Source organism: Aspergillus alliaceus (assembly GCF_009176365.1).
Source record: "Aspergillus alliaceus strain CBS 536.65 unplaced genomic scaffold BDW43scaffold_47, whole genome shotgun sequence".
In the NCBI taxonomy this organism is placed as follows: domain Eukaryota; kingdom Fungi; phylum Ascomycota; class Eurotiomycetes; order Eurotiales; family Aspergillaceae; genus Aspergillus; species Aspergillus alliaceus.
In genome coordinates this window covers 68,675-91,729 of record NW_022474730.1, presented here as the reverse complement: position 1 = coordinate 91,729, position 23,055 = coordinate 68,675, and the positions used below count along the sequence as shown (strand labels likewise).

The window sequence follows — 23,055 nt, the reverse complement described above, 5'->3', positions numbered from 1 at the left end:
TCAAGTCCTGGACTAGGATCGATAAAAAAGAAATATATTGAGACGCAACACTACTCTGCGCACGATCTAGTGTCCAGCGATTTTGCTGTCAACCTGTATGTCCACGTGATTGCCTAAATATTACATAATATCTTAGTCATGCGACGATGGCGGTCTTATCTGCAACCACGCAACCACGCAACCACTCAACGTACTTGCGACAGTATCCGTCAAAATGGACCCAATGATCCTCCTAAGTTAACACATGCATGGAAGGGAATCATTCCCAACTCTAGCAAGGATTCCGAGACACATTGCCAGCTAATCCTGCAGATGTGCCAAGAAGTCAATGCTATGGTTTCCTCATTTGAACTGCAGTACATGTGTCGGAGTCTGTAGTCTATATACTCGACCAAGAGACTGGGTCGACTACTCCCTCAATCTATGGAATTACTGTGCTTAGTCGTGTTTGTGCTACTCAGTACATAGCTCAATTCACCTACTTCGCTACCTGATTAACGAAAATGGGCAGCAAACAGGAGTGTCCACTGTCGAAAGGCTAGTACCCGAGCCGTGCAATGCCCACAAGGGATAGACGTTTTACAAGTAGTGATTGGTTCCTTGGGTGAAAAAGGTGTTAGCGTCGCCAACACAGGGAAAACAATGTACCCTTGATGCCACACGGGCCCTAGATCTCGTTACTATTGAATTTTCTTAAATTGGGTGGCTTGTCGGAGTAGTTACTTGGAAGTACATTACATGACGTGCCCCCGTGATGTACCGGTGGTTGCCCCGAGAAACGTGGAGCTGTAAACATCGCCCGCCATTCATTCCAGACTCAACCTTAGAATCAACTCCACTAGATTCAGCTCTATCACGCTGTTCTGCCCATTCCTTCCGCGGTTCCTGACCCTTTTTTTTCTCTCTTTCTTTTACCCCTTTGCTGTTTCCGGGGTTATCTCCATATTGATCTCCTTTCTCCTTAATTCTCCGGGATCTTGTCCCTGTTGTAGTACTTCCTTTATTTGCTTTTCTGCCCGGTCTCTATCATTCTGGTTTATTTCTTATCACGTTACGGTAATCAGATGAGCAAAGGCTGGCCGATGTTCGGAAGGATTAACCGATTATAATCTACAAATGCCCGGAACGGTTGCAGATGGGCCAACAGTGGCCATGTCTTGTATGGCTTCAATACATCTTCAACCGTAATATTAGGATTACTAACGTTTTCACGTCGATAGTCGCTAACAATTTCTGGGGAAAAGATGATGCTGGTGTTGGTCCTATGCTTGATCGGATGCACTCTGCAAAAGTGTCTTGTGACGAGTTGAAAACATTCTACAATAGTGCGTATACTAAATCACCGGTTGGCTCCAATGAGTGCGAAGGCATCCTAATGAATTGAATAGTCCGGGCGGCCATCGAAGAGGAATATGCGCGCAAGCTCCTAGCTCTTTGCCGAAAGCCACTTGGGTCGACCGAACTAGGCTCCCTTCGATCGTCATTCGACACTGTCCGTGGAGAAACCGAGGCGATTGCCAAAGCGCATGGTGCAATTGCTGGACAAATGAAAAGAGAGTTAGAAGAGCCACTGGTTGCATTTGCAGGTGGATCGAAGGAAAGAAGAAAAATTATCCAAACGGGAATCGAGCGCCTCTTGAAAACCAAGATCCAGCAGACTCAAACAGTAAATAAGGTAAGTTGCCGATTTCTAGCCTGTAGAGCTGAACTTGACTCATTTTATTCTAGACCCGGGATCGATATGAACAAGACTGCCTGAGGATCAAGGGGTACCTTGCCCAAGGGCATATGGTCATGGGACAGGAGGAACGCAAAAACAAAGCGAAGCTCGAAAAGACCCAGGTACAGCTCGCCTCTAGCAGCAGTGAATATGAGGCCGCTATTAAGGTCCTCGAAGAGACAACTGGCCGCTGGAATAAAGAATGGAAATCAGCCTGTGATGTATGTTCGATGCAACAGACGGTTTTAGGCGGCCAAGTATAAGACTAACGAATGTCCAGAAGTTCCAAGATCTTGAAGAGGAAAGACTCGACTTTACGAGGAGCAGCCTGTGGGCTTATGCCAATATTGCGTCTACGGTTTGCGTTAGCGATGATGCCGTATGTCTTTATCCCTGGTTGATATGAGATGATTGCTAAGTTAGTATTAGTCGTGCGAGAAGGTCCGGCTGTCGTTGGAAAACTGTGAGGTTGAGAAAGATATCATCTACTTCATCAAAGAAAAGGGAACCGGCCAGGATATCCCAGACCCTCCCAGATTCATTAATTTCTGCCGGGGAGATATCAACGATACAAGCTCGGAAGCCTCTGAGGAAGATGGGTTCTCTGTAGCGCAGTTCCAACGAACGATAAACCCGGCGTTTCGCAGTTCTTCTCCACAGCCATCGACTTACGAATCGCATCACGACCCACATCCCGACCTGGCAACTAAGACTGTTCAGAATAACCCACCGACGCCCACAAGCAGGGAGACCACGGTCACTCCGCAGAAAGCAACGCAACAGCCTGCTCCCTTGGATCTTCGTCGGGGTGGCCAACTGCCGCCGAATTATGATCCTAACCAGCATGGCGAGATTGGCGTAGTGCCTCACAATGCGTATCCAACGGATGGTATGACGATGTTTTGCAGGACTGGACCTCCTTCTGAGCGGAGCTCAGGAGCAAATAGCGCGTACCGACCATCAAGCCGTGATTCGCAGAGTGAAATCTCCAACCCAACTTCTATGTCTAGCCAAGATCTTCCCAGCGGCAAACAATCACCAACAAAGCCTACGAATGGCATACCACTTCATGGAATGGGGGGAGATAAGCAGATCCAAAAGAAGAGGAGCGCCTTTTTTAGCAACAGCCCGTTCCGACGTAAGAGTCGCCATGATAAGGACCGCCATTCTGGCCCGTCACAACCCCCTTCTCGAGGCACGTGGGATACCCCGAAGCAATCGAGCCCTACCAAAGCTCCTCAGCCCCAAGCCCCAGTTTCTGCTTCTGGAAACGACCGGGGATCTGGAAGTCCTGAACCTGCAGATCCTCGAGCCAACTTCCAGCTCAATGTCGGAAACAATGTATTTGATGTGGCGTCACCAGACAAGAACGCTTCGAAGAAGGTACCCCAGGCAGCCAAGAATGCAGAAGCAGAGCTTGATCCTATTGCACGCGCCTTAGCCGATCTGAAAGGTGCAGGCAAGCAGTCGGCCACTCGGGTCTCTGCTGATAGATATCATGGAATTGCTACGCCAGTTCCTTCAGCACCTGGGTCAAGTTACAGCAGCGCATCTGTGGCAACTCCACCCCCGGCATATAACGACTCATCGGTGAAACGTCTTGATGCACCTCAGCCAGCCTTCACTTCCGCACAGATGCAAAAGACGACGCAGAAATACACCGGGCAGGCACAGAATATGCTTCGCGGAAGTGGCAATACTTCTGGACTTTCAGGTAGAAACAGTGCACAATCCCAGGATGTGCCACGTGCTAGATCCCCTACCCCAAGACGGAGCGCAAGTCCCCAAGTCAGCCCTCGTGTAGATACCCGCATGAGTCAATATAGCCGAGGAGCAAGCCCGAGCCCGAGCACATACCAATCTAGCAGTATGAGAAGTAGATTTAGTCAGTCGCCTACTGTCTCTACCCCACCTCCGCGACCGACTGATGCAGCGTACTCGCCCCATGAATATCCAAGGCGAACCTCCCCGAAACCCATGAGCCGTGCTGTTTCCCCTCAACCGCAATTCAGGCAGCAGACCCGCCCCTCCAGTGCTGGAGGCATGGAGTTGCAGCTTTCAAACCAAGTTGACATGTACGGCGGTGGCAATGATGGATACAGTTCTCGAAGGGAGGCCGGAAGACCAATGTCTTACTACGATGCGGGAAGCCATAGAAGCAGATCCAGGAGCAGGACTATGGCCGTTGCTGATCCTGGTAGACAATTCAGCCGGGATGGTCGCCCGATTCTCCACTTCGGTAAGCACGCAATGACCCTTTATATTGTATGAGTTGACTAACTTTGTGACGTACAGCCCGAGCCATGTACAGCTATAGCGCTGCAATTCCCGAAGAACTGGGGTTTAGTAAAGGCGATGTCCTCTCTGTCATTCGACTACAGGATGACGGCTGGTGGGAAGCTGAAGTCACTACTACTCGAGGGCGGCCCGGTTTGGTGCCCAGCAATTACTTGCAGATTGTTTAAACAATGCACAATTCACTAACCACAGCCTGTGCCCAGGCGAATGATGTCTATTATGTGTTTGTGATGTAGATACGGATTTACACGCTTCCATGGGGTTTACTATGTTCTTGGTGCACATGTTTCCCTTCTCTTGTCCCAGATTGCTTACGATTGATATCACCACTGTTTGATGCTTTGGAATGCCCACTTGACTCGTACCCTTGGCTCTCCGCGTTGTTTCCTTTGCCCCTTTCATTCTTTCAGCTTTCTTGAAGCCAGCGTTTGGTTCTTTTCTTTCTGGCCCCTATGCCTGGATTCTCGCAGTGGCCGAGTTATACGTTTCTGGACTATTTTATGGTTCATGATCTGTTTTGTCCACTTCTATCCTATGATTTCTATAATTTGAGTAATAATGATGTGATTAGTTACCACTGGCCTTAATGGTTATTGTAATGAACTGACGGAGGGTATTGCTTTCAAAGAATTCATTTAATCCAATCCACTTAGCGCCGAGATGCCGCCGGTCCAGCCAGGTCGTCACAGCCCTCAACCCACTACTTCCACGATCCGGAACCTAGAAGAAACAATCAACAACGTAAAAGAAACCCGCATCAAAATCTCCCCGCATTAGAAAGCATATTTCATTTAAACGGGGCCCAGGTATTCCTCGCCCCCGCAAGCGGAGCCATGAGTCACGAGTCACGATTTCACTGGCTTTTCGTCTTCTACCCCCTCGCTGTTACACTTCATGCACTCATATCCCTTCGAGGAGTCCAGGAGACGAACATAGATCGTAGCGCAGTGCGGCTGATCCCAAGCATCACATCGGACATCCTGGAGTTTAAGCTTTCGCTTAAGACAAGTCATATCAACATGATCATTGGTGTGGCCGCATTCTATGTGGATAACTCGCGTGACCCGACACATCGATATGGGGGAAACGGAGAACAAAAAGAAAAAAAGCCGATGGATAGACTTTGAGTTTGAGATGTTGTGGCCAGTTAGAGCTTGGTGGTAGGAGCTCAGCAGAATGGTTATCCTGGCGGCTGAATGTAGATAAGAGATCTTCGCAGCTTGCCAGCTCGATTGTAAGGGTCCGAATCATTGGTATCTTCAGGCATTGGCTTTAGAAGAGCGTGTTGTTGAGGAACATAGATGGGACTGCTATAGCTTCGTTGTTTTGGTAGATTTGGGGGAGGTTAGTGAATTCGACGACGAGAAGTTGTAGAAAAAGTGAACATTTTGATTCCGTGGAGACCTGTGAATTTTGAGTGGCAAGTGCATGGAGTATGTCTGAGTGCAGAAACAAGGCATCAAGAAAAACAAAAAACGTTCCTTCGCAGTAAGACATGATTTGGATATAATTAGAGTACATGAGTATGTGTATATACATTAGTGGAAGGATTGTAATCAACATATGCGGAAGAATAGCAGATATACAGGACTCTTCTGGGTTGACAGATGAACCAACCACCTGACTAAAAGACAAGTTCTGGAGCATAGTTAAATGCCCTTTAGATTGTCACTATACAATGGAAATTCGAGCCAAGAGGATAATGCCGGCCATTTCCTGGGGCATAAAGCCACAGCGCTCGCTTTGTTGACACATAGGGGACACAGAGGGGTATTCGAAGCAAACACATTGCCATTGGAGCGGAATTAGGCTCATTCGTCATCGACAAAGGAATTTGCTAGACGGCCAAAAATTGGAACTTCGTAGTGGTCAAGCGTGTCCACTAAGATTTGTTTAGTCTGGATCCCTGACGCATATTTCTTGGACTTACCGTCGCGATAAGCACGCATGCTCAAGAAGCCGATCATACCCAGATCGCATAAGAGCAAGGTCCACGAAAAAAAGCTAGACCAAGCGAACAAGAGATGAATTATCTAGAGATATGTGAGCGCGCATTCCATCTTGGGTTAGAACGTGTGGTACGACTTACAAACATGACAGTAAAAAGCATGCTTGACTGCCATGCGTGAAAGCTGCGCGATATCAGTAAATTTTTGCCAAAGTGAGGGGTAGCTGACCGTACTAATTCAGAGTTACTTACCGTACATAATCGCTTTTGTGTTCTAGTAGCAGCAGGAAAACGCCACCCGCAGGAGGCAGAAGCAGATATGCCAGCATAGCTTCAAAATCCATCCGGATGGGTAGACTTGTATCGAAAGCTCCCATATTCCATCTCCCACCCTCTACATCTCTACCGTAGCCATTGTTTCCGAAACCGCTTGCTTCTGTATGAACCCCGCCAGCAAAATGACTCGGTGACGGAAGCGCGTTGGGTGCGAGACCTGAAACTGGAGGAGAGCCGCGAGGAGATCGGATGTTGGGTGGTGATTTCACGCGATGGGCATCGCTGAGGGCAGGCGACATTGCCCGTTCGACCTCTGGCGATTCATCCTGATAAGGAGCGAAATTCATTGCGCCCAGATATTAGCGATAGCAGGTGAGGTTGACGACGGAATAACGGTCTGAGGTTCTTATCAGGTGAAGCTTTATCTAATGGCGGTGACGCCTTGGCGCCTGAGGCAGAAACGTTGATGAATCTCCGTTCTGGGTATCGTGTTTACGGTTTCACTACACCACTCTACAAAAAAAGGAGACGGCTAAAATCGGGAAGGTAAGTCCTTCCAATACTCTTGGGTATCATATTGTAACAGTTTACCTCATTTCCCCTCATAATATACATTGTCACGTATCCAATACCCTTCAGGTTCTACCCCGGCCGCGCGTAACACTAGGGCCTCGGGCGATCCCACTAACCGGTCTTCGTGTGGTTGTGGTTGAAGATTCCCTTGTCGTGGAGGCAGTAGTCCTTGTCGTACTCGGATTGGTTCTCGAGTAGGAGACACTAGGAGTTCTTCCTAAACCGCTGCTGCGGACTCTTCCACGCGTGCCTCGAGTCGCAGGGGCCTGCGCTCTTCTCTTCTCTGCTTCCTCGGCTTTACGGGCCGCTGCCTCCCTTTGTTCTTGTAGCTCTCTCTCGCGTCTTTCCGCCGCTTGTTGCTTGAGGCGCTCTTCGTTCTCCGAATCGGCGACGTCTTGAACAGCACCTTGCCAATTTGGATTGAGAATCAATCGCTGGTTATGCTCTGTTTGGGATAGAATCCGCGTCCAAGTGTTCAGTAACGTTGACGCAGAGTCAACAGTACGTGAAACGGTCTAGACGAGATAAAATTACCAGTTAGCCTCTGGGTGAGTCTTTTAACGGACGAGAAAAGTAAAGACGAGTTTTGACATACATCCATATTGCCCTTTGCCCGGTCCAGGCTACTCAAAAGGCCTTCGATCACCTGATTAATGTTCCGGACACTTTGTAGCTCGTTCCGCAAAGCCGCCTCTCGAACCTCTTGACGGTCGTAAAGGGTCTCGGCATCGTGAGAAGATCTGGGCGGCGGTGTAGTGCTCTCTTCTTTAATGAGTACTTGGTTCAATTTCCTACTACCGTGTTTGGAAGGGGAATTCCAGAGGTCCTCGGTATCTTCATCGGAGAGTTGGAGACGTTCCATTTCCTCTGCGGTACTGCGGAAAGCCATGGCTTGTTGGGGGTAGAATTGATGTGAGTTGGGTTAGGTAGTAGTGGAGGGGTGTTGGAGGGACTATTTTAGTTTCTGCACGTATTGACTACTAACTACCAAGTAGTACTAGGTAGAACACGTAGAGCCTGACATGGTTGGTCGCCTAAGACCTAAGGCGGGAGTGAGTGCCTGAGGAGGGGCAGTGGGGTGGGGCGGCTGATTGGTTCAGCCTCGCTGTTAAATGTGTGGCTGGTTCGACGTCAAGCATTCCTCATCTGGTTGCTCCCCATCACCAACACACCAAACTTCTTCCAACCCTCTCGCTTCTCCCTCCCCCATCGCTATCGTTCCCTTTATCGCTCGATAAGAGTTCAACTAAATTAATTCCTTCCTTTTTCTTTCAACAATTATCGAACGAGTTATTACCCACCCGACTCCATAGACGAATTGCTCGCTGGTCGGGATAACTTCAGGGTTCTACCCTTCGGTCGGCTTTGGTGTAGTCGCGCGCGTCTTTCCTCCCTTGAACCCCCTTGGACTCAGAACCACCTAAGTTCACCTCTCACGGCAACCACACATATTGCGCACTCGCGTCTTACAAACAACGTTTAGTTGCGAATTTCTTTTCGATTATTGCTGGTCATTTCGTGTTCGATATACTGTGCACACATTGAACAGATCCTGAGCTCTGGGTGATTCGTGTCAGGCATCTTTCACAATGGCAACAACACCACCTCCACCGTCAACTTTACGTGTACCTCCAACTCCGCGACATGGACCCGGATATGAGCAATATGAACCGTTCTCCACGCGGCATTCAGCCAGGCTAGCTAGTCAACGCGCATCAAAAAGGAGAGACGCAACTCCGCCGGGTTTTCCGCCATCGCAGAGCTCCAGAAACACAAAGAAGCAACACCAGGAGCTTGGGGCATTGTCGCCGCCTGGATCTGTTCATGGCTCCCCACGGAAGAAGAGTTCGGATCGAGCCGGCAGTTTCCTAGCAGCGCATTCACTGGATGGCTCCTCTGGGCTAGGAGACCCAGATCCTTTCAGCACTTCTGAGCCTTCCCACTCGAACCGCCATTTACACTCATTTCGCGCTACCATGTCGCAGGGGATGTTGCCAACACCTGCCAAAACGCCAAAGAAGAAAACAGTCGGTGATGTTGGAACCACTGCACGGGTTCTCTTTCCCCAGCCCTCTGGACACGGCAAGAAGAGCAAGAAATACGCCGGCTTCTCTCTGGATAGCTTCGAAGACGATGCTCAAGGAGGATCTGATATCCAGATCTACACCGACTCTCGTGACCGAATTCCTGAGCCAGCTGAAAACGAAAACGAAGACAACCCGTTCTCCAAGAAGTCCACTATATCTACACGTGTGTCAAGGCGCAGGGCAGAGCAAAGCAAGCGTGATAAAGAGGTTGACGAGTCTGTGAAACGCGACGATGGCATGACTTATGTTTTGTACGTATACCTTGGAAGATCTCTAAATCGTACTCACTAACGAATCTCGCAGCCGTGGCAAGAAAATCTTCCGCAAGTTTGCCGATTCTGTCGACAGTGATGGAGATGATGCGGAGGATGATGATGATTTGGGCCTTCTCGCGGCTCGCCCTGACCTTCTAGATGCAGATATTACTACACGTGTCCGACCCCTGACTCGCTCGTCGATCAAGCCTCGTGTGCTCTTCCCCACGGCAAATGACCGCGCGCCTCCGTCAAATTATGTTAGTGACATCGACGAAGAAGCAGCTACTGACATTGAGGACCATGCACTCGTCCCCGATGTGGCAGAAACCGCTGATAATCCTGTCGACATTGAAATGAAGCAACGGCCAGTTACTCCCCCGCCAAATACTCTTGAGACCCCTCCCTCGCCTGGTGCTACGATGCGTTCATTGCGTCCACGGGCGAAGAGAGATGATCCGGAGCCCAGCAGAACCCCCACTGTCCCAGAGACCAAAAGGAAGCGTGTCAGTCCCTTTGATGGTTGGCTGAGGAAGAAGCAGACCCCTGCCCCCACCGGCTCCAAGGCTAAGAAGAGGGACGCTGCTGAAACGGCTGGCAGCCCTGGTGGTCCAGCTACCAAGAAGACCAGGGGAAGCCGAGCTGCTGTCACATCATCATGACCCAATTCATAATCTCAGGTGCTCTTGGGTTTCTTTGTACCTCAGCTTTTGAGGCTGTTTGGTGGACTCTTTTGCTTTTTTTTCTCGATACAAATACTGGTTATCCAGATGTATCGACGCTTCTTGAATGCCAATATTTCAGAACTAGGATTCTTTTTAATTGTCTGGCTGCACTCAGTTTGCATCTGTTCATACAATGAAGGTTTTGTTGGACCGCAGTCGAAATGGGATATGGGAATGGGTAAATGGACAGGATAGGTATCTGGCTGGTAAGCACGTTACTGGATGGAGTTTTTGTTTCTCGTGCTTCTTTTTGCTCCTTGTATTTGAGCTCTTCACCCGATAGCTTTAGTCTAGATATCCAATGAACAACCAATATTATGACTCCATCCCATTGCCATTGATCTACTATACCACTGCTATGAAGACCCACCACCAACCTGTAATACATCGTGTAGCACTATGGTCTTTCTGGCTATGCTCACTAATTTTAGCTCTAGAGTATCTGAGATCGTGTGCTAATCTATGTATTTGTGGATAACCTGATTCCAGAGTAGACTACCAGGTTAAGGTGATAAAACCACAACACAAAATATTCACTCAGTGATTACCCAAGAGCTGATTCTAGAACTAGGGTTTGTCTTAGCTGGCCTTCAATGATTGAGATATACGTTAAGTATCTATATTTAGTCCTTAACATCGAGTTGGGGGTATCTGAATGCCACTCTTCACTTAACTGGCCAGTTATCCTTTCGCAAAGTTTTACCAGCTGCACCATTCTTTATACTTGGCGCCCAAGGTGGACATGATGGTGCTGGAGCCGATAGTTTGCCGCGTCCTTAGCTAGGGAGTGATTTTTAGCTCACTCAAATCGATGTTATTGGGCTTTCAAGAAACCCATGGGCCACTGATACGTGTCGTTTATGACTGTATTCAATAACTCTTGAGGAAGCCTATGGACTGATGCTACTAGTGACTGCACTTCATGTGCCCACTAGTCATGGCACGGAGGCGGGACATTCCGTGTATAGTAGATGCGGTAGTGTGGATCAACAAGCTATACCGTCAAGAATCGAAGGTGCCAAGCGCGATTTATAAACAAGCTCAAATTACCCCATCTTGTGGCAAAGTACATTGGGAAACACTATAAGGCGCCCTTGATCAAATGATACGGACTCGAGTTCCTGAACACTTGCTTCTTCATTTTTCACAATAAAGAGCTTTAAATATGGTGTATCCCGTCCCACAAAGTCAAAGTGATAATGATCCTCAAGTATACTGATCTCTTGAAGGAATGAGAGCCGACCTTCGGTAACATCTGTTGCGTCGAAGCAATATATTGCCGTTCCAATGATATGCTCGTTAAGCAGACCATCCGTGTGCCAATCCTCACCCTGATAAGATGGGCTTTCTGGCGTCAACTCAACCCCTTCAAGTCGCACAATGATCTGTAAACCATATCACGGAGTGTCTCCTGAAGCTTCACGGTATAGAATTCATGATCCGTGTCTGGATCCTCACGCGTCTCTAGAGCTGTATCGGCCCACCGGGTTCTTCATGTCACATATAGACTGATATTCATCGATCCCTATTTTCATCAGATAGCAATTTCAGTGCGGGGGAGATTGGCCTTTGCAGTCTTTCCAACCTTCCAATCGTCATATGAGTAGCTTCGGGGTCAGAATGTTCAAAGCGAAACAAGCGATTGTACTTAGCATCGACGACGTCCTTTAGGGGTACTTTTGTGTTCTCCAACCTTGCGGTACTCCTTTGAGAGCATCTGGACAAACTCAAGGAGGAATGGGGGTGTGGTGAATGAGATCGAGACAGACATCAATGGCACGGATTACTTGCAGGTACGCTTAGAATGCTGGGAAAGAACGAACATGTCACCACCTAGAGTATCAGTTTGTTGGGACGGGATTTATTTAGCCATCACATCCGTTCGTTGTGTAAACGTTTGATGATTGAGAAGTCAACGCAGGGAAAGTCAATAAGGAAATGAAAGCGGAAGTGTGCTTTTAAATGATCTACACTTGAAAGAAAGAATGAATCATAAATCGTAACACGGTACTCACTAGCCTGCTAGAAGTAAGAGGTGCAAAGAAGGCGGTCAGGAGAGACTGACGATGAGGGTACAAGTAGAATAATACATACATACAAGGTTGATGTAAAAAAAAGGTGATGAGAAGAAAACTATGAAGCGAATGAACTCCACAACTCCAAGGCCCTCTATTGAGGACATTAGCGTTCGTCAAAACGTGCCGGTGGATATCTGTTTCTTTTGGATCTATGGACATCTTTGTAGTCGTTATCCAAACAACCATATCAAGGGTTGCAAAACGTTCCGAGAGAAAGTGAACCACAATGTAGGGGCCAAGAGGACGTCTGTAGCAACACCAAAGACTTGGGTATCTTAAATAATATCTAGTTCGTCACCATCGTCATCATTGAAACCCGTCTTGGCTTCGGACATTCCAAGGCTATCTCTTCCAGCTTCCTTGATTCCTTTGGCGGTGATAAACCGAGTCTTTTTCACGCTACTGCCGTGTGTCCCATCGTGGGCGCGCTTCAGTGGACCCAATTTCACCGAGTCTGCTTTCCTAAAACCCAGAAGACCATTGGTATTCGTTGATGGCGTCTCCGCGTTTGGATTTGCCTTGCCCGGTGTGCCACTGTTCTCTGGACGAGAGGACGGGATGTTCTCAGAATGTCGGGCTCGAAGATATTCGGCACCCATTCCGCCTTTCCGAGACGAGATGAGCTTTTGAGCAATATCACGCTCACGTTGCTGCTCCACAAGACGTCTGCGGAATCGTTCGTCCTTATTCTCCATCCCACGCCCCATCCTGCCTGCAGCGATGAATGGATCTTCGTTATCGGCATCAATCAGTCTAGCTGCAGACTGACCGCCTGGCATAAGGAAAGAGCTATTACTAGCGCGAGGCTTGGGGGCGGAAGCAACATAGTAAACAGACTGCGATCCAAAATCGTACTGGGCGCCGCTCTTTTTCAGCCCGTTTCGAAAACCTCCCTTTTTCTCTCCTCCGAAGAAGCCTGTTCGTTGGCCGGATCGTCCACCTGGACCGAACATGCCTGTCCCAGTGTTTACTCCCATTCTTTGAGATTGTGTGCGGCGGACTTGGATATCAACGTGGAAGTCACAAAACTCAGTTTTACGGCCGTCAACCCAAGACTGGCAAGTTTTCCCATCCTTCCTGACAGCCTTACAGAAACCAATGTCCTGCGCATAGCCGATCTCAAGGACCTTATCGTCAGAGGAAGAGATTGCGAGGCTGAATTTGTTGGTGTCCAGCTTGTTCTTGGGTGGGGGCATGATCGTTGGATTCAAAATCGCCACGAGAATGCCTTCTGATAGTCTGTAATAACGTGGGAGGGCGGTATCAAAAAGGAAAAGGTCAATGGTCCATTTCAAATCAGTCAGGGTCATAACCATGTATCTGCTGTTGTTGTTCAGCCCTTCATCAAAGGGATCACCTTCTTTTGGAGATACATTTGTCGAGTCTTTTTTCTGTTTAGGCTCGGATTTCGATGCTACTATCCCAAAAACAACATAGTCCCCGTCGATACTTTCAGGAAGCTCAAAGCTAGGCCCCTTCACCATTCTCAAGAGATCAGGTATTTGGAGGACCTTCTTTCCGGCAAAAGTACGGGTTAAAAAGGAATGGGGTAGGATGCGGTTAGAAAGGTGAAGCGAGGAGAAAGCTTCGAATTTCGAAGAGTCAGGAACCTTGTCTAGTGCGCCTCCTTCACCAGATCCATCCGGACCGATATTTTCAAAGCTTCCAGACTGCCCTGCCTGTGTTTCCGATTCAGACTTCTGGTTTCGCCTATGAAGGTATGATTTGTGCTCGTCCTGATCCAGATTCCTCCGCATACTGGGGGTAGTCTGACTTCTTTTTAGCGCCGAAGGCTTGAGGTTATTATATGACCGTAGGATGTCGTCTCGGCTGAAGCTTTCAGTCTGTCGGTTTCTTGTTGGTGATCTCGTAGGAGATTGTTTCCTTGCCTCGGCTGCTGCCTTGAAGGCGTCCACCTCGGACTTATCGAATTGGAACGCCGAGCTCCTGTTGACCTGTATCCTCTCTGCCCTCTCTGCCCGCTCCCTCCGAAGCTTTTCAGCAGCTCTGCTCTCGGCCATTCGCTCACTGAAGCTCTTGGGACGGTTTCCTCCTTCTCCTGCTACCGCCTGCGTTAAAGCGTTGTGGGAATGCATCGTTATGCCGTCTCGAACACCGCCTCCACTTGTTGGCCGACCGGTAGCCTTTGCGCTTGGTGGCCGCTTGAGAGAGACTTCATTGCCCTTGAGGCCCTTGTCAATTCCGAGTATATACCTTCGCGGAGAGGCAGGTGGAGCTGCAGCGGCCGGACGCCGTGTAGGTGATAATGGCACTTGTACTTCATCAAGCTCTAGCCTAGTAGTCAGTTCTCTCACACCCGTAGTCCTTGATATGGGGTCCTGAGCCCGCGACGAAGCACTAACGGCGGACCCTGGTCGGGGTAGCGCATCATCTCTGTTGTGTGTGCTTGATCCCGGCGTGCTTGATTTCCCGCGGTTCTTTTGGAGCTGCTTCAATTTCAGGCGCGCCTCAATGGCCGCTAACTTCAATCTCAGCGTTTCTTCGTCCTCATCTTCGTCCTCACCCTCCACGCCATCACTCAAGAGCTGTTCCGATTTTGATTGGAAGTCCGGGGTAGTGGTGGAACGTCTTAAAGGTGACCTGAAATTCTCTCGGCGTCGTTGCATGTCCTCATATTTTCTCCGACCGCTTGGGGAGCTTAGCAGCGCCTCCCGGGGAGACTTTGGTGGCCAGGATACCTCGACCACTATCGCGAGGATTTGGTCAGTCAATCTCCGCGGTAGCGATACGTAAAGTTTTTTCTGCTTTTTTCCTACTCACTGCTGGTCATCGCACTCTATCCTTGTCTTTATCTCTCGGAGAAATAATCTAGTATGCGGTAATAGAGCATCAGCGCTACCACTTTTGAAGCGCTAGTTCTAGGGTTGCACAGCCCAGTAGGTACTGGCCATGTTCTGCGAGAATGTTGCGGGGAATACCAATTGACTGATGAATGGATATCTGGTCGGCGGATAGGTCAACAGGGGCGCAACAAACAATGACTTGTTTTGATCGAAGGGGGAAAATAGGAAGGGGGCAGAAGTAAACTTTCTTTTTCATCAGCAAGGCATACAACACACGGTGTGAGTCCATGCATTAGTGAGGAGTAGAAAGGATGTTGCTTCGTTTCTACTGGTCAGAGTTCCTGCCGTTGTGATTGGCTGCGGGGGAAGCGCGTCTCGCGTCTACTAATCAAAGGCACGCGTTCAATTCGCAACGTCTGCTGCCCTTTGACCATTGCACCTACGGAGTACACTACTACAGTATCCAAATCGAACATAGGCGTCACCCATTATGCTCACTCGATCGAAGGCTCCTCCTTCGGAACAAGCAGATTCTGAAGAATCCTCGAAACTGCCGCCAACCGCAGAGAAGCCCAGCAAGACCTTCATCCTCCCTTCGGCAGCTAGCGACGAAGCTCGGTTCCTTCAATTGCCTAATCCACAAACCGGAGATCTCAATCGCTATTACTTCTGCCCCAAACTGGGGGTTTACGAATTCACCGTCATCGCATCGCCATCGCAGTCCCCCCGAAGTATCCTCTTTACGCCCAAGTCGTACACCCCAGCACCAGGAGAAAAAGGTCAGGAACCTACAACGGGATCTATCACCAAACTGGCGCAATTGCTAGTTGCGACGCCCATCGATGTCATATTCTTCCTAGCCCCTTTACTATGCTCGACATCCTCCCAGGCGAAGGGTCTGTTCCAACCTCTTGACGACATCATCGACTCGCAAGATGATATATCCAAGCATTTACGGCATGTTCTGTACAATGAGACCTTCAAAGATACTCTGCAGGCGCGAGTGGAAGCTATTTGCGACTCAGTAGAGGCAGGAGATGAGAAAATGTTCCGATTCAGTGAGGCGAAATTCCTCAAGGAGTTAGTTGCCAAAGCAGAGCGCATGGTGGCGCAGGGACTTCCTGCGAGCATGGAAGAACGGTTCATCCGCCAAGCTTTAGCTACGCCTCTCATGTCCGTCAAGCGAGAGGATACCACGACCAACGGCGTGTCGACCAATAGTAACGAGGGCGAGGGAGAATCGCAGGACAGCAAAGAGACACCGGCAACCACAGCAAGCTCGACGTCGGCTTCCACGCCCTCCGGCCAATCTACTCCCGCCACTGAGGTCTCCCCAGAAGATCCAGGTGCTTCAGATAATGTGGCTAGACTACTGAGGATCTCGACAGCTTTGTCCTTCATGAAGGATTCCTACCTGTCGGCAGCTCTGCGGACCAAGGTTGATGAATTACTTACCAGTGTAGACAGCCCAATCGACTTTAAGCCTATGCATGACCATCTCAAGCGTGTGGCTGAGCTTCGCGCAGAGGCGCTCGCATCGCGATCCTTGGGAGACTTCAGTCGGAAGCGAGATGCCGACGACGATGAAGGCGCAGAGGCACGAGCGGAGAAGAAGCGCCGCAAAGAGGAAGAAGAGAAGAAAAAGAAGGTGGGAGAGTCTCGCGGGGTCAGGGATTTGAAGAAGGTTAATACCATTGGCATGAAGAAGATGAGTGCCTTCTTTGCAAAAGCGGCCCCTAAGAAGAACTCTTGAGTTGGTCCTTGCATGAGATGCTATCTTGCACTGGATGAACTCCATTTCTGCGGTTGCGCGCGCCCACAATTGACGGCGGAACCACCCATAATCTACTGGGCTCTGGCCATTAAGAGCTCAGTCTCATTTGGTTCCTAGTGCTGCTGGGTGTTTTGCTCGTTCCAGAAACCTATTGAGGCGTTTGGAACATATTTCATGAGCTGGAGGCACAGTGATTGGAATCAGACGACTCAGTAATAAGTAAAACGCGCATATGTGGTATGCGCAAGCGAGTCTGCGCCATGCACCATACAAGTGCCTCGGTGAAGGTAAAATGGGACCGGGAAAAAGTCTCTCTCGCGGCGCGAGAAAATGAGGCATTTTCTGATACAATAGTCTACGATAACCTTAGGACCTAAATTTAACCTTACCGGTAATACCCACACATCAACGCTAGCGCCAATGCTATTTGAATAACGGATGGGAGACTATATACAAGATTATTTCAAAATTCATTCATCCATCTCGTTCCAATATTTTTTTCTTCTCTTTTTTTACCATTTGAGTCTTCCTTAGACATTAACCTGAGCAATAGCCTCCCCAGTAACCCTATTAGAAGTATCAGTTAACATAATGCACTAGTTCGTGAAACCAGAAAGGGCACATACACGAAAGACCCGTTAGACGGTTTACTGATAACCATAGCCTGGGCCAGCTTTTCCTCACTGATATCCGGGAACTTATTCAAGTAGTACTCATCCTTTAGAGCCTTGATCACAGCATCAACCTTCGACTGGGGCAGCATATGCACCGTGCAACCACCCCATCCGGCACCAGTGAGCCGACTACCCCAGGTACCCGCGCGCCTAGCAATGGCGCAGATATCATCAACTTCCGGAGCGCTGCACTCATACTGGGTACGGCACGATGCCTGAGACTCGTTCAACAATTGTCCCAGATATTCGATACGTCTCTCATCGAGGGTATGTGCCTTGGCCAGGCAGGCCTTGAAATCAAGCACGCGACGGGCCTCGGTGAAGCAGTGCAAAGCACGTTGGCGCAGGAGGAAGCGCTCGGCCTGCACGGGGAACGAAGAAAGGTATTTGGCCTCGAGGTCTGCGACTGTGGTGCCGAGGAGCTTGGCGATTTCCTCGCGCGTGTATCCCTGTTCTTGGGTGAGGTGTTCCATGGTAAACTGGATGACGGAATCGATCTGGTACTCGAGAGGGTCGCCGAGGCGGCCTTCCTTGCGCATGAGTTCTTCGTGGAAGTTGCGGAGACTGTATCCGAGGGAGCTATTGTCCTTGGGGAGGATTAGGCCGTGCTGGGCGGCGAGGACCACGGCGGCGAGGGTGCATTCTGCGACGCGCAGGTTGTAGTGGCGGGGTGCAGTCTCAGCCTTGTTGGAGGTGACGAAGCTCTGGGCCATGAGGAATGTGATCTCTTCGGTAGCCTTGGGGATGGGAACGTGTTGGACGAAGAAGTTGGGGAAGAACTGGGTGTATAGCAGATATCCGCGGCGGGAGAAGATGGAAGCTGCTTGGTCCATACTACTTGTGTGTCAGAAAGGTAGATAGAAAGGGGTACAGAAGCTGCAGCTTACCCTCCAGAGTAGACACCGACTGCACGCTCCGAGACCACGGCGAGATCGAGGAGATCTTGTTTAGAGACATTGTGGTTGTTCGCTTTCATGACGGCAAGCGCACTCGAGCAGACGAAAGCTGCACTGCTGGAGATTCCACCGCCTGGAGGCACGTTACCATCCACAAGGACCTCCACACTGGCTGGCACAAAGGAGCCATCTTGCTTGGCTTTGCGCAGGAATTTCAGGGCACCCAAGAGCCCGGCTCTGAAGTAGTTGACCCATTCGTGATGCTTAGGATCGATCTCAATATCGGTGTCGCGGGGAACTGTAAATTCGCGAGAGGGGAATTTCTCGGGCTGGACGTTGGCAATCTTCACATATGGCTCTCCGTTGGAAGGAACAACCTTCACGGCCATGATGACGTCGACGCTGACGGCAGTGGGGAGGACATCGTAGAGGTTGTAGTCAATGTGTTCGCCAATGATGTTAACACGACCAGGGCTGCGGGAGACGAAGTCGGGACGATGGTTGTACAATTGGTTGAATTTGGAAATCAGGGCATTGAAACGAGCCTGATGCTCCAGAGCGACGGTCGTGACCGAAGCATCGTCTGTGGCATAGACCTCAGCAATGTTCTCTGTCTGGGGGACGAGCTCTTGCGGGGTTGTTGCCATGGCGTGGTATGCGCTTCAAAGGCTGGTTTGGAGTTGAGTGAAGGGGGGAGGATAGAGAGAAGAAGACAAAGAAAATAAGAGAAGAGAGGGGTATTTAAAGACGTAATTATCAGAGATCATAGGAGGGGGAAGGAAAAATGATCAAAGAGGAATGGTGAAGATGCCCCGCAATCGACGACGGAACCCTAGGGCGTCAAGCTTCGGATGATTGGCCGCCCGGAGTCCACGGGGAATTAACGCTGGCCACGCGATCCGTGCCTGGAGAAAACATGAAATTGCACTCACCGGGAACTCCGACTCTCCAGCTTTTATCCCAACCGAACCCCACATTTTTCCCGAGTGTCTCTCGGCCTGCCGCATCATCTCCCCCCCCCCCGACAGTCTCTTTCTATAGCCGAAACAAACACTTTGCACTTTTGTCTCGACTCTTCATGTTTATAATAAGCGTTTGCTATTGATTTTAAACTCGGCTCCATATGTTCCTTCCTTTTTTGCCGTTTTTAATTTGGCTCAATGCTACTTTCCTACCTCTACTATTCCGATACTCCGGCTCAATGTTTCCGCTAGCTGTCGCGATATACCGAGCACGATGAAATTAACCGACGTTCCCTCGCGTCAAATTGGTAATTCTAAAACACCGGAAAGGCACAACAGCCAGACACCCGGCCAACCTATCACCCCACCGTGCACATCACACCTGCCCGCTTTGAATTTTGGTCTTCACACTAACAGAATTTCTATTGCGTGGCGATCTAGCATCTTCTTCTCTTGTGTAATGCTTTTCCCTTCTATGAGCAGAGTAATAAGGTAAAGATGTCTACTCATCTTTTAATAAGGAAGGCATTCGTCCCCGCCACTTGGCTTAGCGAGCTAGCCTGTCATGCTAAATTGAACTTCTAGTTTACTGTATACGCCCACCAGGACAATATTACCAACATTACTTATTACTCACGATAAAATTGAAAGGACCGCGGGAGGAAATAAAAATTAAGTGATTAAGTGACATCATACAACATGATAAATCAAATAGTGAATAAAGTACCTCCGTAGAGCATAGCCTACATTCAGTGCAGCTAAGCAAGGCCCTACTACCACAAACAGCTACTAGGTTAAAATGACTCAGAATATCTCCACAAAGAAACATCATCGGATAGTATGCAAAGCTAGTCCTTGGCCCGAGTGCAGACCTAGCCATTGCAAGACAAAATCGGTCACTCTCCTAGTCAAGGCTAATGTGGGTTTCCAGTCAGGGCGCAGAATCATAAATATTTCAGCAAGCGCGCATTGACCCCACAATGAAATCCACCAGTGCGCTCTGAGATGGTGAAGAATAACATAGTAATGCGCGAGGATGATTAGCGCAAGTGGTTCGCGCTCCCAGACTAAGCAAAAGAACCTAGGTGGAGGTTCACGAATCCAGGTGAAGCTCATGGAGATTATATCACTGCCACTGTCAAAAGTCGCTAAGAGCTTTCCGAGATGTGCGATTGTTCTAGTGAAGACATGCTGCTCATTGTTGGCCGCACGTGCGTCGACAAGCTCATAGAGAGCCGAGATTGCGAGGCGAGAAAATTCAGAAAGAATCGGCCTAGCTTTCTCTGTGGAGAGAAGATGGCCAATTTCGGCAGCTGCAGCGTAGTGCATAATAGGTACCAAGAAGCCCATCATTTTTCTAGACAAGCATGAGTAGCCCAATTAGCTCCTCTATCGCGTTAGGTATTACTTTACTCCTTCTTCCAACTGCCACTGGGAATGCAGACACAGACGTTTAAGAGACTCGACATGGCGAAACTAATCTTTCTTTGTGAGGGTTCCACACTCCCCAAGGCCGTCTTGAACATATTGATAGCTTTGACTTGATGGTATTCTGCTGTCATGATCAGCGCGTCGCGCTCATTGCCTTGGTTGTTAATAGAGAGAGCTAGATGGAAGGCCGAGACTGCAAAAACCCGTGTAAAAGGAAAGGGTGAGACAATGCCAGTTGAGTCATTACGTCTTGCCAAATGGCACTATCTGAAGAATTTCGCACGAGAGAGTGGCAGGTTATTGTTGTCCAATTCATGAACAATCTAAGCTGTAACATGTTGAATGAAATATTAGATCGAGGCATTTCTTAGAGGAGATACAGAGCTGCCGTCCCAGTCCGATTGGGGGCTCATTCCCACCAGCTGTGAGGAAATGTAACAGTCGACTAGTGTTGAACTGATCCCTGGCGAGGTACAGCAATTTGGTTCCAGAGCCAGGGCCCGACTTCAGCGTACTGGCACAGTCCAAGGCGGTTCTCACTATGAGTACATTTCGGACGCTTCTGCGTTTACACTGAAAACAACCATTTCCGCGATTTGCGTTTCCCACTTTGAGACATATTACTCTACATGACCATTAGATATGCTCATCATATTCTTGACCGGATAGTCACATCTCATAGTCGTGCAAATTGAAGTACAGGATTTCATGAATATATAAAAAAATCAGCCCTCTCGCCCGATATCTTCCGATAACTACAACGTAAAGCCTGCTACGTTGATTACTAAGTAACCCTAGCTACGAAACAGTCGAAATGAAATCTGTCTATATACGCAACCTGCACACGCGGCATCGTCCTGTAGAATTTCCTGATTATGAATGTATCCGGTAGAAGCGACATCTATATCCTATATAAAATAGCCAGTTACGTCTGAGAGTACCATACCAACTACTAGACTACATATTTGATAAACCTGGTCTATTGGCCGAACCAGTTGCAAATTCCATTCTACCATTCAAAATCCAAGACTAGGAGGGCAGGAAATAGGTATTGAACAAGATCCAATGTTACCGGTCAAAGCGACGGAATTGTACCTAGCGCCTGTATCACATTCGTGTCACCATTCGGTTCCATACATTTTTTTGGATAAGAAGAATTCCATAAAGTAGAGCCTCGGCAGTCGGTGGGCCTACAACAACGGTTACAAGCTAGTGAAAAGGATTCGCAGGAGACCCAAGCCCTTGAGTCTGCAACTCACACCCAGGAACATCGACGTCTACCGGAACGACCCTATCACACCCATGTACCACAGAGTAGCTGTAATGATAGTAGCCGCCACCATTCGCACAGCTACCCATACTGATAATTTATCGCAGTTCGGGCATCTGGTCGTATACTTGACGAATGAGGTATCATTTTGTAGGTAAGCGTACCGGCAACGATCATTAAACCTGACTGCCTCGTGGAAGCTCGAAACAGGAGACCTAGGCGATCTTCATCGTAGCGTAGACCAGCGATATGCATCATCTCTACAGCACAACATGAAATCCCAAAAGCCATAGGGTATAAGGAGCCCTGTCGGGCTTAGTTTACGACTCGATCAGCTGTCGTTCTACGGATATCCCGATAAGTCAGTTTTGAGAGATATATTTCGGTTTGTTGGGGCACAAACAAGGCATATTGAATCATTCCATGGACTTGCTTTTTACTCGGTAGGGCGGTCTCCTTTTTCTGTTGTCCACTAGCGGTGAGGGCGAGTTGTGCCTGTGTGAGGCAGTCACGATCTCGCACATAGTGGAATCGAGGTGGGAGCTATGCGTGAAAAGGCACGTCGAACTTTCGAAACAGTGTCAGATTTGTACAGTCATCTTGGAATGGGGATATTAATTCACACACAGCCTGCTAGATCCGGTTCTGCGCCTCTATAGCTAAAAAGCATGCTGAGTTGAGTTGCTTCCGTTGGCGTGGTGTCTAGCGATCGTTTTCTAGGCCATACAACGAAGGTATAGGAAAATGGATAGGCAGGTGTTCCCCCATTCCATGCCAGTCACAAAGACTCTTTTCTTCTAACAGATGGGTGTCTTTCAAAATGGGAGAAACAAACTCGATCCATAGGTTCGTATATTAGGGCATGCTTCTCTAACCTCATCAAGCATTACTTACGATAACTTGCGAGATTTACCACGAATACCAGAGCTTACACCCAGACTGTGTAGATCATTCCCTCTTTCTGAAATCAAGATACTAATCCGAGCCCATTAATTACGAGACCAAACCGGCATTTCGTATTTTTGATCTATAACCTTTTTAAAAGATGGCCCACGTCTACCATTCTCGATATCTTCTTTTCTACAAACTCCCTTTTGTTGATCCAACGAGGACCGAAGATTTTGATCAATTGCCGAAAGGCATATGGCACAAGTTCAAGTTGCCGGAAACAGATCTCGCCGACCCAAGAACATTGCTAAAGTTGACCAAGGTTGGCCCCAAGGCATGGGAAAAACTCGTAGATAGACCTGCGCTTTGGAGTTTCCTACCATTGGATGACTGCGTT

The 23,055-nt window shown here is 48.8% G+C and overlaps 10 protein-coding genes across 10 annotated transcripts; 3 read left to right on the top strand and 7 right to left on the bottom strand.

The window, feature by feature from the left end:
• Window positions 1-796: 796 nt before the first annotated feature.
• BDW43DRAFT_173658 (formin-binding protein HOF1) lies at window positions 797-4,270 on the top strand. The gene is made up of 6 exons (XM_032038772.1): window positions 797-1,325; window positions 1,389-1,675; window positions 1,729-1,941; window positions 2,001-2,099; window positions 2,150-3,959; window positions 4,016-4,270. The coding sequence occupies exons 1-6, from the start codon at window positions 1,136-1,138 to the stop codon at window positions 4,183-4,185; spliced, it is 2,769 nt and encodes a 922-aa protein (XP_031896808.1). The 5' UTR covers window positions 797-1,135; the 3' UTR covers window positions 4,186-4,270.
• Window positions 4,271-5,878: 1,608 nt separating this feature from the next.
• BDW43DRAFT_286977 (uncharacterized protein) lies at window positions 5,879-6,607 on the bottom strand (the record flags this gene model as incomplete). Its single annotated transcript, XM_032043099.1, has 3 exons — window positions 6,219-6,607; window positions 6,108-6,150; window positions 5,879-6,051 (listed from the first exon to the last, which is right to left on the bottom strand). Coding segments are annotated over exons 1-3 (521 nt in total), but the record flags the coding sequence as incomplete, so codon positions are not given.
• Window positions 6,608-6,768: 161 nt separating this feature from the next.
• On the bottom strand, window positions 6,769-7,747 carry BDW43DRAFT_286975 (DASH complex subunit DUO1). Its single transcript, XM_032043098.1, has 2 exons — window positions 7,411-7,747; window positions 6,769-7,330 (listed from the first exon to the last, which is right to left on the bottom strand). Exons 1-2 carry the CDS (start codon window positions 7,702-7,704, stop codon window positions 6,878-6,880), a joined length of 747 nt encoding a protein of 248 aa, XP_031896806.1. The 5' UTR covers window positions 7,705-7,747; the 3' UTR covers window positions 6,769-6,877.
• Window positions 7,748-7,991: 244 nt separating this feature from the next.
• BDW43DRAFT_286973 (uncharacterized protein) lies at window positions 7,992-10,207 on the top strand. The gene is made up of 2 exons (XM_032043097.1): window positions 7,992-9,153; window positions 9,206-10,207. Exons 1-2 carry the CDS (start codon window positions 8,405-8,407, stop codon window positions 9,816-9,818), a joined length of 1,362 nt encoding a protein of 453 aa, XP_031896805.1. The 5' UTR covers window positions 7,992-8,404; the 3' UTR covers window positions 9,819-10,207.
• A 1,585-nt stretch (window positions 10,208-11,792) lies between these two features.
• On the bottom strand, window positions 11,793-14,721 carry BDW43DRAFT_286971 (Mcm10/DnaG-type zinc finger protein). The gene has a single exon (XM_032043096.1). The coding sequence runs from the start codon at window positions 14,584-14,586 to the stop codon at window positions 12,235-12,237; it is 2,352 nt and encodes a 783-aa protein (XP_031896804.1). The 5' UTR covers window positions 14,587-14,721; the 3' UTR covers window positions 11,793-12,234.
• A 491-nt stretch (window positions 14,722-15,212) lies between these two features.
• On the top strand, window positions 15,213-16,578 carry BDW43DRAFT_173597 (uncharacterized protein). The gene has a single exon (XM_032038771.1). It carries the CDS (start codon window positions 15,254-15,256, stop codon window positions 16,514-16,516), a length of 1,263 nt encoding a protein of 420 aa, XP_031896803.1. The 5' UTR covers window positions 15,213-15,253; the 3' UTR covers window positions 16,517-16,578.
• BDW43DRAFT_286967 (galactokinase galE) lies at window positions 16,425-18,993 on the bottom strand. The gene is made up of 3 exons (XM_032043095.1): window positions 18,099-18,993; window positions 17,164-18,045; window positions 16,425-17,104 (listed from the first exon to the last, which is right to left on the bottom strand). Exons 1-3 carry the CDS (start codon window positions 18,752-18,754, stop codon window positions 17,068-17,070), a joined length of 1,575 nt encoding a protein of 524 aa, XP_031896801.1. The 5' UTR covers window positions 18,755-18,993; the 3' UTR covers window positions 16,425-17,067.
• BDW43DRAFT_173594 (uncharacterized protein) lies at window positions 16,578-16,926 on the bottom strand. Its single transcript, XM_032038770.1, has one exon. The coding sequence runs from the start codon at window positions 16,874-16,876 to the stop codon at window positions 16,640-16,642; it is 237 nt and encodes a 78-aa protein (XP_031896802.1). The 5' UTR covers window positions 16,877-16,926; the 3' UTR covers window positions 16,578-16,639.
• A 904-nt stretch (window positions 18,994-19,897) lies between the features above and the next one.
• Window positions 19,898-20,538, bottom strand: BDW43DRAFT_314402 (uncharacterized protein; the record flags this gene model as incomplete). The annotated part of the gene is made up of 2 exons (XM_032047800.1): window positions 19,898-20,426; window positions 20,483-20,538. The coding sequence occupies 2 exons, from the start codon at window positions 20,536-20,538 to the stop codon at window positions 19,898-19,900; spliced, it is 585 nt and encodes a 194-aa protein (XP_031896800.1).
• A 1,069-nt stretch (window positions 20,539-21,607) lies between these two features.
• On the bottom strand, window positions 21,608-22,061 carry BDW43DRAFT_302741 (NADH-quinone oxidoreductase; the record flags this gene model as incomplete). The annotated part of the gene is made up of 3 exons (XM_032045293.1): window positions 21,608-21,690; window positions 21,760-21,860; window positions 21,904-22,061. 3 exons carry the CDS (start codon window positions 22,059-22,061, stop codon window positions 21,608-21,610), a joined length of 342 nt encoding a protein of 113 aa, XP_031896799.1.
• Between the last annotated feature and the right edge of the window lie 994 nt (window positions 22,062-23,055).

Coding starts and splice junctions, on each gene's coding strand:
- BDW43DRAFT_173594 (XM_032038770.1), bottom strand. CDS start 16,876: ATGCCTCATTTTCTCGCGCCGCGAGAGAGACTTTTTCCCGGTCCCATT.
- BDW43DRAFT_286971 (XM_032043096.1), bottom strand. CDS start 14,586: ATGCAACGACGCCGAGAGAATTTCAGGTCACCTTTAAGACGTTCCACC.
- BDW43DRAFT_173658 (XM_032038772.1), top strand. CDS start 1,136: ATGGGCCAACAGTGGCCATGTCTTGTATGGCTTCAATACATCTTCAAC. Junction 1,676..1,728: donor AGACTCAAACAGTAAATAAG/GTAAGTTGCCGA, acceptor ATTTTATTCTAG/ACCCGGGATCGATATGAACA. Junction 1,942..2,000: donor AATGGAAATCAGCCTGTGAT/GTATGTTCGATG, acceptor ACGAATGTCCAG/AAGTTCCAAGATCTTGAAGA.
- BDW43DRAFT_286973 (XM_032043097.1), top strand. CDS start 8,405: ATGGCAACAACACCACCTCCACCGTCAACTTTACGTGTACCTCCAACT. Junction 9,154..9,205: donor GATGGCATGACTTATGTTTT/GTACGTATACCT, acceptor CGAATCTCGCAG/CCGTGGCAAGAAAATCTTCC.
- BDW43DRAFT_286975 (XM_032043098.1), bottom strand. CDS start 7,704: ATGGCTTTCCGCAGTACCGCAGAGGAAATGGAACGTCTCCAACTCTCC. Junction 7,331..7,410: donor GGGCAAAGGGCAATATGGAT/GTATGTCAAAAC, acceptor TATCTCGTCTAG/ACCGTTTCACGTACTGTTGA.
- BDW43DRAFT_173597 (XM_032038771.1), top strand. CDS start 15,254: ATGCTCACTCGATCGAAGGCTCCTCCTTCGGAACAAGCAGATTCTGAA.
- BDW43DRAFT_286967 (XM_032043095.1), bottom strand. CDS start 18,754: ATGGCAACAACCCCGCAAGAGCTCGTCCCCCAGACAGAGAACATTGCT. Junction 18,046..18,098: donor GTCGGTGTCTACTCTGGAGG/GTAAGCTGCAGC, acceptor ACACACAAGTAG/TATGGACCAAGCAGCTTCCA. Junction 17,105..17,163: donor CCGTCTAACGGGTCTTTCGT/GTATGTGCCCTT, acceptor TACTTCTAATAG/GGTTACTGGGGAGGCTATTG.